Genomic DNA, 14,992 nt, shown 5'->3' with positions numbered 1-14,992 from the left:
ACTTTAAGTTTGAATTATCAGCCGAACTATTGCAAATATTTATTGTCAATATCCCTGCCAGTATAACTCTATCCACATAAGTAATGTCTTTCACAAGACCACAGAGAACATCACTATGGAACCCTACTATATCCTTTGTTTTCTCTAACTGATCCTTTTCTTTCCCTCGAACTTTTAAATGATTATCGAAAATGTTATTGAGTATTTTATCATCATAATCGTCAATGAGAATTATAACTTTTTTCCCAAAATGTAAACCCATCAAATTAGACAAAACTTTTAAACCGCCCTTTACTTCTGTCACAGTCAAGTTTTTATTCCGCTTAATATATTTGGCAAATAATAGTTTTTCATCTTTATTCAACTTATTACTGTTATTCAAGTAAAAGTGTTTGTAAAAAACTGAAAGTAGAATATTTTTAAAACTTTTCACTAGCGATTCTAAGTCTATAACCTCAATGTATGTTTTGAAACTACAACATAACACCGGATATGCACAACAATGCTTACGCACAAAACTGCTATGAGACCAAATCTTTGTCTTGTTGAACGTATTTGTCACATCCTCAATCTCCTTGTTATTGCTTAGAAACATTTCAAGCATGTTCAGATTCAAAGTCTTCCCAAAATATCTCGGAGCACTGATTAAAAGTGATTTGTGGCAAAATATTTCTCTTATAAAGAAAGTTTTATCGACGAACAGCTTAGTTTCTGTAGCCTTACAAAAACCCAAGGCCGACTCTGATTCTTTTCTTTGTTGATGATCAAAGTCTAAATCAATTACTACACTGTCATTTGATTTCTTCAAGCCGGGAATGTTTTGGGACATTGCTCGCTTGATGTTCACAACCACAAAAAGTAAACAAATTATGTCACTGATCTTGTACATCTTATATTGTCTTTCAGGGTGATAAGACTCTGATGTGTTGGTTGATAAGAGATTATGGTTTTACTATATTTAATTTTCCACAGACACATACTACCATTCATGGCATGTATTTATTTACTATTATTTCTATTTATAAATTACCTTTTTAATAATAAAGAAATGTTTCAACCTTAGTAAATTATCAATTCACAAAGTTCAAATGTAAATTTGATATCCTTATACAGTACTATATATATTCAATTTTTTATTTAAATGGCCCAGCCACCAGTGCTAGGACTGTTTGACATAAACACCCTTTTGGCGTTGCTCACGTGTCCTGTTACCTCTGTAAGAGATGGATAGTTATTAAGGTGTAAGCTTCATAGTTTTCCAACTGATACATGCATATTTTTAATTCAGGAAATAGGGAATTTGCTCCAATGCTAAAGCTTTTATAAATATGCATACATGAAAATCATTGTTCCAATAGTTTATCCATAGCAATAGTTATGTTCTATGTCAGTCATTAGGATGTAGCCATTGAGCACAAGCAGTAATAAAACATTCAGTGACAAAACTAAATAAATTATTAACCAGACTTTCAAATCATCCACATTTACTAAGCAAATTTCCATTTGCCTGTTAAAATATTCACAAAATATTTCCTGAAACATGAAAGAATTTTTATCATTTAAATAACATTAGATTTAATTAGTGCTTAGGTTTATTTAAAAAAAATAATATTTTTAAATGGGAATCAATCTGACATGTTTGAGGAAATATAGTGGAAAATCTTCTCAGGCAAATGGAAATACGCTTAGTCTGCAGGCTTTCTGCGGTGGGGTCATAATTTCTGATTCACACTACATATTATCGACAATATTTAAATCTGTAATGTGATCATAATTTGTCATTTTGATTCAACATTTCTACGGCCTTGTGTAATTTAAAGACGAGTAAAACAATTTTTGTTCATTAAGATTAAAATTTTCTGATCTGACAATGCCACTAAAGGAACATACAAGTATACTTTTATTCATAACATTTTTACTGACATGAATGCCACACAAATCTATTAGAAGGAAACTTGCTACGCTCATGCAAGACAGAAGCCATCAAATGTTTCACTTACTCAGCGGAGAAGGCAGAGTCGGAATGGACGACGTGTATTGTGACATTTGTGATCAGCGTGATCTCTTTTTCATCTGTGACGACGGCTTCAAAATCGTACAAAAGCCTGTCGTAGTTATCCATGTTGTCAACCACTGTAATAGTGCCAGATCTCTCCTCTACAGCAAAGGGAACTGTAAATTAGAACACAAACTATAGTTTGAGTACTAAACTAAATTACACACCATGTTGGGTATTGGTTTTAAAATGTTTTACAAAAAATATCGCTCAATCGAAATAAAAAAACTTAATTGTTAGGATCGTATTATGATATGGCAGAGGAAAATCTACGAATCAATGATTTTTATTCTCAACTGAAATGAGGAGAAAATGAATAAAATAAAAGAATCTCTTAACTCATTTGTATAGGGTACCTAATTTAATTTGTTTGCCCACATTCAAGTAGAAAGAACATTGGTTATGTTCCATTGGCTTCAATCACCTTTATTTTTGTCTTGTGATATCTTTAACTCACCAGATTAGATTAAAACAAACACACATACACACAATCAAACCTCTAGAAAATCTAGTCTGACGTTTTTCTGGACCTAAAAAACGCCCTGCTTCCTCAAGGTTGTAGAACTTCTTTTCATCCCCCACAAGGGTCAAACGCCTAGCCATGACTACCGCTGTTGAATTACGTACGGTACTTGATTTTCCAAGACGATTGAGTCTAATGTGAGTTTTTATCATATCTTACAGGTTCTGGATATCACTGGACAAAAGTAAAGCCCTGGTATAGGGCTGGAATCCCATAAATACCTTGCCTAAAAGAATATCATTTTTTTTAAATATTGAAGGAATAGTAAATAGTAAATGCAGTTGATACCTCCTTCATGGTAGCTGTGGAGTAGATCATAGAGGACTCTACGTTTGTTGACTGCGTCTGTAACTCGTATCTGACCCACGGAAGTTCCTACAGGGACGTCGCTACCAACCCAGAACTCATACGGGGCCCCTACGAAGTCTGGCAGCAAGTCCTTCTTGGCTAAGAACAAAGTAATGTTTTGTTTTGAACAATCCTCATAAAGGTAAACAAAGCGGTGCCTGTTTCACAGCCATATTTCAGGTATTAAGAGACTCGCTTTGAACTTCAACCAATTGATTGGGCCCCTCAATGTCTAGGGCCGTCACTGCCTGTAACTAGGAAAATCACAGCATTTCAGCTTCAACACAGTACAAGTACAATGAAGGAACCCAGGCAAATTAAAGGTGGAAAATAGAACACTCAACTTCCTGTAATTAGGAAACTCCTAATAAAAACATTCAACTTACCAGGCTCCACCAGTACAGTGACGACTGCTAGTGAGAACCTCCGCTCGCTGGGGTTGGCCGGCTGGTCACTCGCCTCCACAAAGAGCGTGTGTTTGCCCAGTACGAGCGGAACGTCACTGACCACTACATTGCCAGACTGAGGGTCCACTGTTAGCTGACTGGTGTGAGCGGACGTGTTGCTACGCTGAAGCTGGAACAGTACCATCCCATTGCGACCCAGGTCAGGGTCCTTGGCTTGTACCTGAAAAATAGAAACAATATAATTATTTATTGAATTATTTTGTGTATGTAAACTCTTGTGGAATTTGTTATACTCCTGTATTGAAAGAAGGTTTATTGTTTGTAAAAAGAAGTTTCATTATTTATCGCAATAGGAAAAATAGGCTTTTATACAACCAAGACTTGGTTGGACTTGAGCCCTGGCAATAAGGGTTACCTTAACTCTAAGGGATGAAACATATTATTTTATACCATGAGAGTATATAGGAGTGAAAATTTAAAAACGTACGTTTTCAGGAAAAGCACTTTGCAAATTCTTTTCCCCTTTTTCCAAAACTTTTATTATTATTTTTATTTCATTAACATTTGAAGTTTCATAAAATGTCCATGGTAACGCAATATCTTTGGTAGTTTCTTTTTAAAAGAGCATCTTTAGTGGAAAAACACAAAATCCTGTCACGACCATAACGGACGTTTAAATGAATATTAAAAATAGTTAATATTATTTTTATAACTATGTTTTGCTATAAACTTATTTACTTTTATGACCATTATACAATAAATAGGTCACTGAGCTTTTGGTATATTTGGTCTTTCTAGAAAAAAATAAAAAAACTCAAAAAATTGAAAAAGCCAATAAAATCTTTTTAAGTTTGTATAACTCTGAAAAAACTTACCTGAGACCCGAAAAATCGTTATGTTTGTATAGAGGTGTGCTTCTTTTGTGTATAAAACATTGAAATATGACGATATTTTAATTTTTGAAATTTTTATGATAGAAATCATAAACGTGATGGTCAGGGACAAGCGGTACGGTCGTGAATTGTCTGGAATAATCTAAATCGTTCTAAACAATCCTTCAATTATCCTGTTAGTTATAATAAAAACATGTGTTTCAATTGAACTTAACTGTTCAATTTACAATTATATTAAAGTTATTGTCACGACCAAACACACTATAATCCATAATGCTGGATTGGTCGTGAAAAAACCCGCGATGGTCGTGAAACTTTGGTCGTGAAATTACGTGTTATTTGGCTCTGTTCTGGCGGTAGCCCTGCACCTCATGTTCGAGGATACAAAGTGGACTTCTAGGTTAATCTAGCAATTGAAATATCTTATAAACAAAAATTAACACCATGTCTACTTCATCGAATGACTACGTACGGTCATGGACACACCAAAATTACAAAAAACACAATCTTTCCTTTATTAATCTTGTAATTTCTCCTTTCAACTCAAAACGACCGGCACTACAATCCTGACGTACACCCCGAACTAGTCTCTAAAACCAACTGACTCCATCGACGCCAGGCTTGCCACTGTCGTGCTCCAAAGTTGAAAATTTTTCCCAAATGGTCGTGACGCCAAATCGAGGGACAGACTTATTTTGTCATGGTAGTCAGTTTGTAATGACAATAAAATTATAATATGCTCCTTTTTTGTAATTTTAATAACCATTGATGACATAAAAATATGGCTTTATATATTTCGGCATGAATAATTAGTCTAAAAACAGTGTGAAAGTTGGAAAATGCACCCTAGGGACACGTCATGGTCGTGAATTTCGAGACTTTAAAAATACAAAAAAAATACCTAGAACCTATTTAAAACCAAATAAATGTGTGTAACATGTTGCCCCCGTCCCAAAAAATATTAAAACACATAATAATAAACTACAAATCCAGTATCTACGAAGTAAAAGGCCAGGGACATGAAAACGTACGTTTTTAAATTTTCACTCTCAGGTACCCTCCAGGCTAACTGGTGGTTTCCCCACTGTTACTTTTGGGTGACGTTGCTCAGAAATTAAACTGAACATTTGCTCACAAAACCCAATTTTATTATCAGCCCACAAACCATACAAAGATAAATAACAAACAAAAAGGTATAGTAGACTGGAACAGAGTTAATAATTTAGTTCGAAAAAGCAACTTCAATTTGGAAAAATTTCTTGAACCCCCAATTTTGAAAACACATAAGATTGTCTTATCTGGACCTTACCTCCAGAACCCCTAGCAAGCCCCTGTCCTCCAGTACACTACACTACTACTAAAGTCAGTCGCCACCCTAACTTCAGGCAGCCCATGGCCGCATGCTGTATATCTAGTGCGGCCTTGGGCTGCCTCAAGTTAGGGCGGTGAGGACTTTAGACACAAAACTGACCCCCCGATCAAGTGCACTGGCCTACATTAAACAACAGCCTAGGTTAGGTTAGGTCAGCACAACAAGTTATTGTTTAACAACACGTCCAGCCTACTCGCACACCATTGCCAAACACATTCCCTTCACAAATATTTTATCCTCCTATTACAAGAGTAAGTAGAGTTTTAATTATTATCTCAAGGGTTAAAATGCATTGTTTAAATCTCAATGTTCCATCAAAATGGATAACATTGGATAGTGGATACATTTTGTCCAATGTGGGGGAGATTTAAATGCAAAGATGCAACAGTACAAAACTTAAACCAAATCTGTAGGCTACTAAACAAAGAATAAATTTCTTACTTTGCCAACAACATGCCCAACAGGTATGTTCGGGGTTGTAGAGAATTCGTACAGATTACTCGGCACAAACACCGGGTTGTTGTCGTTGGCATCAAGCAGAGTGACTTCCACCGACACAAAGGAATCACTGCAACAACAGCAAAACTTTCAACATGTAGAAATATGGTCTTAGAGATTACACTTAATTGGTTAATTTCTTCAGTATTGAATAGACATAGGCTAATACCAAAAGGATCAACATCTGTTCGTTTCACTTGCGCTATCAGCATTAAAACTTACATGGGTGTGGCAAAAAAACGATCTATTTTATGCAGCGCACTGTTCAGCGACAGGTCATCTGAGAGTGAAATGGCTAGGCTCGTTGTAAAGCCTATACGATGCCATTATCTGTGGTCATAGAGCAGTGGTCAACCAAGCAACGAGCATTCGTAATCGAATTGAATTTAAAAAGTATTGATTCAGTGATTGCAACTCAGGGGCAGTCCCGTGCGACATGGATTCACTCAAGTAGCACAATCATGTGGTGGGTTACCAACTTTTAGAACAACGGCTTCTACATTCAAAAGAAGCTGACAAGCCGTCCAAAGCAGATACGGACCCCAGACAATTAATATTGGATGGTGCTGCTGTGGAAAACAGTCCTCTAGGCAAGCCCAAAAACAAGCATCTGCTTTGAACATGTCTGACTGCTCGGTTACACTAATTTTAAGGTTCGATCTTAATTCTTATCACTACAGATTAATTTGTATTAATCTGTTTGATTAATTATGTTGATTATCCATACAGATAATCGCGACGGAACCTCTCCATGTCGACTTAATTTAAAGAATGCATGGAAATGCCACTGAGTTGCAATGAATTAATCATTACTTTTTTTCAAACGACTCTACTATAACAAACGCGCGTTGCTCAGTTGACCACTGCTCTGACAATAGATACATCGTGTAGGCTTTCTAATGAGCCTGCTCCCACCACCCTCAGACGACCTGTCGCTGAACAGTGCGCTGCAGAAAATAGATAGGTTTTTTTGCCGCACTCTGTATATCAATAAGAATAGACATAAAAGATTAAGCAGTACACTCACCTAGCTGGTGTGACCACACTGGGCAGTTTCTCCCTAGCCAACACCCTCATGGACAGTGAAGGCCTCTGTTCTCTGTCCAGCTTAGCCTGGTTGCGGACAGTCAGCCAACCACTGCGGCCATCAATACTGAAAGCTTGCGAAGGGTCCACCAGGTGGTATACAAACTCCCCGTTGTCCCCCTGGAGGAATCATAGTGTAAACTAAAATGTGTTCATGATTCACTTTCAGTAGTTGTAGAAAAAATATTGGAAGACAGTGGACAAAGTTGTTTTTAAAATATTAAAATCATAAAAACAAATGTTCAGAATCTTGCAGTCTTTTTAAAATTATCCTTATTGCCTCGACCAATTTTATCAGTGTATAACCATAGCTGGATGCACTCAATGTAAAGGGAAATTCTCCACAATTTTTCTGCCTTACAACTATCTGTTGCTTGCAATGTGCTGTCATGAATTAAGGTTATGTCAAAAAAATTCTTAACTTTGGTCATCACCACTGAGAACATTTCATTCAAATACATTGATTTTAAGTTTAGAAGGGGTCAGAAATATAGGTTTTGGACCTGTATTGTTTGGAAATTATCCAAACTATTTGGTTTTTATTCTGAAACATTTACTAAAGAGATGTATCCCCTTCTATTAGAACTACTTAACAAGGGCATATTGTTAGTTGAGGCCTGCGGTTTGTATATGATGACTATATACATGCGTGCGGGTTGCGTGTGGGATATGGGAACGAGAGATTTGCAACTAACTGAGGGGGCTCCTCACCTCCACCTTTATTGCAAGGGAATGTTTCTCTTTGCGTCCCCAGGCAAACTTTGTCTTTGGGTTTAGGGGACCTATTTACCAAAGCAGCCCTGTGTTAGTTATAGTGTCGTACATAGCTCAAGTGATAAAAAAACTAAAGCCTTTTTTTACAGTATTAAGTTTTGAATGGATCCAAAGCTGCAGAGAGATCTTGTGAATTATTATCAGTTTGGAACGTCTCATTCAGAACTCCATCCATCTATTTTCTTCAGAATATCATTGTAAACTATTGAAGAAATACTTCTTTTAAGCTGGGTGAACCGATGGTGAGCTGTGTTATTCAATATGTGTTTGAATCTAAAAATCTGAATTAACATCTTATTCTTCTACATAAAAGGACTTAAATTGTTTTTGGAAATGTAAATTAGTTGAACGCTACTGTATTCAAGAATCTAATATCCATCTGCTAAGTTCCCTTACCTGGTCTTGGTCTGTGGCTAGGACCTGCAGTACGCTGAAGCCATTAGGAAGGTTCTCAACAATGCTGATGTTGTAGAGGTCAACCTCAAATTGAGGCTTGTTGTCGTTGATGTCTTGCAGTTCAACCTCAACACGGGCAACCGAGGTCTTCAGAGGGTTGTTGTCCTGTGACGCTTGGATCTGAAACAATACGAGAGTCTTACAAAGAGTAATTTACAAAGAGTATTTTAAGACATAGAAGATTTTCTGGAAAGAATTCTGGAAGCTTCACCTTAAATATTGCAGTTGAAGGTCTTGTGATGAAGGTTCTACTGATCGGTTATGCAAAAATGTCCATCAAGAAAAAAAAATATTAGAGAACTGAACCATTATTTGGTTTCACTTTTTTTTACTTTAATTAATTGTGGAAAGCTTGAATTGTCAAACTTTCTTTCTTAGTTGGTTATTAAATACCGGTACTTCACTTCAAATTTGTTCTCTAAAATCAACTACTTTGCTCCCACACATTAAGGAGCAAAATGATATTATGTGTTCAAATCAACAAGTACACACATAAACATAATTTGACTAAAACGTTTTAGTCAATTAGTGCTGAGAGTTACTATACATTTTATGGGCTTTGAAATATATATACTTGCGGCTTTACTAGCACAAGTGGTGTTGGCCTCCATTAGGGTCTCTGAATTATATTGAGAAGAAATTGTTTAGTAAGTGTTCAGTAATTGTTCTAAGCCAATTTTTGTAACTATCATAACATTTCTCATTTTAATGTAAACTAACTTTTCTAGAATTTGTCCTGAAAAAGGTAGTAAAATATTTAGTGAATAATAATACAGTGACCTACTTAGAGCACTTATTTCACCAATAATTATAGTAACTATTTGTGTTGTGAGAACAGATGTGGAATTTAAAAATCAAGTCTATAATTCCCTCTGAAACAGATTCCTTATGCATAATTTTGGAGGGAAAACTGCAGTCTTGAGTTGCATCACTATGATAATGAGTTTGTGATGTTGAAATGTAACTAGAAAAGATCTAGTAGTTGAGCTTATTCAGCATTGAGTTCTGTGTTGATTTTCCCTATCGACTATAATTCAAGAAGAATTCAACTACCACTGCATTTACTTGCACATATACATTCAAACAAACACACACTAAAATGTAGTTAATGGTTAGTGGCTAGTTAGCTGCATCTATAAAAGCCAAGAAACGTGCATTTACAAGCAATTGATAACAGTAAAACCTGATTTTAATTGATATATTGAGGATGGATTGCAGGAAACTCGTGTCACTAATGTGAGGTGCAATTAGCATCGCAGGAGTACAGTTAGCAGTAGTTATTCAACATGGTGATAAAAGCACAGTAGGTGCTTGTTACCAAATTAATCACAATAAATAATAAGAAGTCATTTTTGGACTTACAATTATCATTAATTTAACACAGCTAGGACTCTGAATATGAGTGAAAGATGAGTAATAGAATGAAATGAAATGATGTGTGTAGCTTTGTTAGTGACTAAGGTCAGTTTTCTTAAACAGAAACTTTGATTTAAAGCCTGATGATGAGGGACAGCTGGGTCCAGTTTTGAAGTATCAAAAAGCTACTGACTTTTCTCAGGATTGAACCAGCGACTATTTGACAAGCACTATAACCACTTGGCTACTCAGCCAGTACAGTATCATCTGGATATTATAAATAGTCATGAAACACTTTACTGAAGATCCTATAAAACTGAGTTTAAATTTAAGAACTGCAGGAAAATAATATTTGCCTTCAGAATACGAATAAAATAGGATTTTTTTTATTAAGCTTCAACTATAATTGTGTATCATAAAATCTCATAAACTCAAACATTAATCCAAACAATTCAATTACAATTACATTTCTTCATTTGTCCTATATAACTTTGACCTGTCAATGATCACATAAATCACATTTCAATTTTTAGGGGAGGGAATAGTCATTCTTAGCTTTTTTTACTTTATGGCGTGTTTTTAGCACCCCTCGGCCTGATTTATGCTCTTGGTGAATCGTGAATCATTTTCCAATTATGATCTACATGTAAAATTACACTTCCCTTAGATGAATGGTGTTAGCTTTACCATATTACAGAGAAATAAGGTACAGAGGGGAGGAGCTTATTGTACAACCAAGCGCTTTCAGCTCTGGGTGGAAAATATACTTGTAACAGGTAAGAATAAGCCTGAATGGCGAGCCCTGTGCGGAAATTCCTATCGCACAGGGCACACTGCTATCTTCACTGTACTCATGAGAGCTGAGGTGGGTCATTGCCCTAGACACCAGCACTAGCGCTAGACACCACTTAAGTGTACCATTGAATGTTTCCTCTGTGTCTTACAGTAGTCGCAGCTAGTCTGGGCGCGCGGACCCTTGTGTACTAGCCGTGCTGAGAGTAACGGCTCGCTCACCCCACAGCCTCGCTGAACAACCCCAGAGAGCTGTGTGGGCCAGATGTTTTTTGAAATGAGCAATAAACACTCCCCTCTACACCCCCCGCCCTAGCGCGGCCGAGCGCCCAGACTAGCTGCGAGTACTGTACTTCTCTGTGCACTCTACATACTCACTAAACTATATTATGTGTTTCCTCTACCAATACTTTATTGGACATGAAACTGTCACATTTTTATCCTTCTTCTCTTACCTGAAGCGTGAAAGTGTTCCCAGGAAGAGTGTCCAAGTCCAATTCTCGCTCCAAGAACAGCGTCCCATTGTGAGGGTCCAGGGAGAACAGATGTCTCTCGTTGCCAGCAATGATGTCATACCTGATGGTAGCATTGAGGGACCGATCCTGGTCATATGCGTGGATCGGAGGAGTGAACCTGAGAGCTTGGTGGATTCTTTTACCCTGTAGAAAAGAGTTCTAATAAGGTTTAAATTACCTGGCTACTGTCTCCGATCCTCGGTATAGTTTTAAGAAATTACAGCTGTTTCATGCCTTACATTGGCACATCATCAGGTTTGGTGAACGCCAGCCATTGGTGCCAATGTAAGGCATGAAACAGCTGTAGTTTCTTAAAACTATACCGAGGATCGGAGACAGTAGCCAGGTAATTTAAACCTTATTAGTGCTAATTTTAACGATCCAGTGGCCAGCCATCATGAAATTAGAAAAGAGTTAGCTGTGATTTATGCAAACAGGTGTATTGTGTTAATTAAGTCAACAATTTATCAGAATTTTTTCCTGAAAATTCCTTAGGGGCTTTATCTGGAGATACCTTTGGTCTAGGTTATTTTTTAATCCCATCAAAATCACCCGGTTCAAAATAATCTTAACTCCTATTACATGCAAAAGCAACAGCTCACTGTACATTTTTCCGCAAATACTCCAACTTCTATTCTAGTCGATGTGCAGGTCCCGTTTTAAAAGACAGACAGGATTAATCGGGGGTCATTTGAGTCACAAATGTATATAACTGTTTCAATGGATTCATTAAGAAGCAATAATCACAGAGGATGTTCGGTGCTAATCAAGGAAGCCGTGAACTGCTAATCATATGGTACTGGTGGCGGGAATTCATACACTGCTGACTTGATTACAGTGTCGGTGAATGTTGATCTCGGTGTGAGGTTTGAGGTTAGGTTTGATCCGTCCTTCGATTCAAAGCAGTCTCGGAGTCAAAACACTATACTTAACAGGAAGATTGTCGTTGATGTAAAATTGTTGATTTATCTCTGCAAAAGTTCACTTGCGTGTACCGAAACCGAAATTCATAATTTGGCGCACATTTCGGTAACTGGGCCGGAAGGAAATTAGCTTTTCTCCACCTCAGATAAAATATAGTTGATTTATTGGACTGTAAAACGTTAATAGAGGTGTGATTTTGTGATAACTGAGACTTTTCCAATATTTCAAACTAACACTTGCGATTTGGGACTATGTGTGGGGCTAAATAACTGTATATCTGTGAAAATGTGATAAATCTGTAATCTGTATACGCCCGTCCCTAGACTAGTTTAAATTGACGTCAATCCATATAATATTGTGTTCAGAAGATTTTTTTCAGTTTTTTAGATGAAGAACATTGGTAAATCATTTCACATTGCCACTGATTCGTTGGTTGAACATAATTCAATAATTGATTATATGTTTCAACGTGAACGGAGGGTAGGGTATGACATGTGGAGAAAATAGGTCAAACGACAACAGTAGGCCTATAGCTTAAACCACGTATTTTTCATCTATACAATGGCACATACAACTTCCATTAAACCTCTACTACCTTACTAAACAACAAAAAATGCCAATTGATTAGCGGCAACACATTCTATACATTTCAACCACTGAAACTACCATCTGCGATGCTACATTTTACCATTAACGAACGGAAACTACAAAAATGTAAAGGTTTCTGGGAAAGTTCTTCATGAGGTGATTTCGATTCAGCGTCGACATCAGGAAGGCATTTGACCTTCGGACTCTACTCGTCATTAGAAAAATGAACGACCTTGCTGAAGATAACGGCGCTTTCGCCCCGCACAAGGCTCAGGAGTGAAGCGGAGTCAAGTGGTGTGAAAGGGATGCGTCACATCACATAACTGGGCGGTTACGGTTACGTCTCATCCTCACTCCACTCCGGTTGTCGAGAGTGAAAACGCTACTCGCGCCGCTCTGCTCTAATTGTCTATAACTATAATTGCCCAGCTGATGCCCTCGACTTCCGCAGACTAGAGGTTAAAAATATGATTGTTGTGAGTTTCACTTTAGACGATAGATTTTATTGAGCGGGTTATGTCTGAAGGTATCAGTTATTGAGAAAAAACCGTACCGTCTTAAATACTCAATTCACGTAGCCTGGTGACTTTTCAACCCTCTTAGTAAATCCAACCCGATAATAGTAAACTAATTTTTCATTAAACTACATGGTTTATCAGAGGGAAATTCCTTATCATTTCCTAGGTCCCCAAGAATGCAGAAGAAAGCATTGCAAATCTTTGAAATATCGGATCGCAAATAAAATATTCCTTGATGCTTCTCCAACAGCTATTACAGATTCGTTCTCTTCACAGCTCCGGTCGCAGCTGCATAATGTTCCACAGACTGCTTTGACTGACATTAGACGATCTGGCCCTCGTTCCTCGTTTTAAATAATTAATTCTTAGGTAGCTTACACGAATTGTAGTCCTCGACAATCGACATACAGTGGTGATGGAAGAAATGTATTTTAATAGGTTGTACATGTTACGTACAAATAGTGATAAAATTAAAACAATGAAACAGCCAAATATAAAAAAGTGTTTCAACAATAAAAAATGTGTTTTTTCAATATTTTGAGATGAGTTATATTTCTTAATTTTACTGAATTTTCTACAAAATACACCACTATTAATGTTGTAAATTATGTGCACTCATATTTTCTTATACAAATCATTCACTAACAAGGTTCCTCCTTCAAATTGACAAGGTCGTATCTCAGCCTAGAGGCCGAGTCATGTGAATACAGCATATGGCTAGAGGCCATGGGATGGTGTTCTAGCGGTCAGTCGGGCTCCAGCAGATTCCTTCGGCATTTAAGGCCAAAGGTCGCTTCTGAACTTCCTTTTACCGTTACTAGCAGAGATTTAAAGAGGAGTTAGGGACCTAGGAGTTATAAATCAAAATTGCAATAAATCCTGTTTTATAGTTGCAGGCAATGCTGCTATTTCAATAAGCTCAATGCATTTATGTAATAGGATGTACTAAGGTTTGTAGCTGTAAATAGGTGGATTAAATGTAGATGAAGCATTTTGAAATCACATAACCAAAAGTTTAAAAATGGTTTAACAAAATTGCAAAGTAGTATTACAAAAACTGCATTGCTAGTTGTAGAGATTACGTATAAAACAAAGTCTGTATAAGAACGCAAACGTGTAAGAGTGGAGTGAGGATAGACTGGGAGCCAAAATGTCCAAGACAACCATACAGTAACTATATTTGCATACTTCCTATGATTTGTCTTGTCAACCATGTAATGCAGCGAAAAGGGACGAGTAATAATGGAAAGTAGGCTAATTTGTATATGATTGTACTAGCAATAGAGCTTGTTGTGGTTAAATACAACGGTCTCTAGAAAAATAACGGTTATATAATCCATACACCACTGTACCCGCTAATAATAATTAATGGTAAACATTAAGCACATAACTTTAGAAACACATACATAACATATGGACACACTTTAACCACGAACTCAAATTGTGAACAACAAAAAGTTAACAAATAACAAATCAAGGAAATAACAATACAACAATCAGCGGTTAAATTATAACACACATGTTCTATATGATCAGATTATGCATACCAGGTGCCTGTTTCATAATAAACTACTGTACAAACTAATATTAAATCAGCTGATCGCCAGATGCAAATATCGCTATTACAAGTTAAAACTTGTAACTTATTGTAGTTTATTATAGATTCATAATTATTTGCAAATCCACACAAGAGTAGATTAGGTTAGGCCCATTGTTTTATGTATCGATGGAACTAACATTTATCATTTACAGTAGTTATTATAATAAATTTTTTCCTTCCGAAAACATAGTTTACAAAATGTGTAAAACACTGATAAAACTCAATAAAAACAATTAAATGGAACAGTCTGCTAAAAACTGGCGTATTTTAAAATTAACTAAAAAAA

The 14,992-nt window shown here is 36.6% G+C and overlaps 1 protein-coding gene across 1 annotated transcript in view; it reads right to left on the bottom strand.

Moving 5' to 3' along the window:
- Positions 1 to 14,992, bottom strand: part of LOC128989501 (cadherin-89D-like) — a 49,584-nt gene that overhangs the window by 20,492 nt on the left and 14,100 nt on the right. The window contains exons 6-12 of the mRNA XM_054411396.1: positions 11,017 to 11,220; positions 8,354 to 8,533; positions 7,125 to 7,303; positions 6,041 to 6,167; positions 3,314 to 3,554; positions 2,868 to 3,026; positions 2,001 to 2,172 (exon numbers count right to left, since the gene is read on the bottom strand). Of these exons, the coding sequence (XP_054267371.1) occupies positions 2,001 to 2,172; positions 2,868 to 3,026; positions 3,314 to 3,554; positions 6,041 to 6,167; positions 7,125 to 7,303; positions 8,354 to 8,533; positions 11,017 to 11,220 (1,262 nt within the window). The remainder of the gene's footprint in view (positions 1 to 2,000; positions 2,173 to 2,867; positions 3,027 to 3,313; positions 3,555 to 6,040; positions 6,168 to 7,124; positions 7,304 to 8,353; positions 8,534 to 11,016; positions 11,221 to 14,992) is intronic.

The sequence above is a fragment of the Macrosteles quadrilineatus genome, unplaced genomic scaffold, assembly GCF_028750875.1.
Source record: "Macrosteles quadrilineatus isolate MER2022 unplaced genomic scaffold, UCM_ALF_1.0 Scaffold_3__2_contigs__length_128488019, whole genome shotgun sequence".
Taxonomy (NCBI): Eukaryota; Metazoa; Arthropoda; class Insecta; order Hemiptera; family Cicadellidae; genus Macrosteles; species Macrosteles quadrilineatus.
This window is presented reverse-complemented; position numbering and strand designations above follow the sequence as displayed.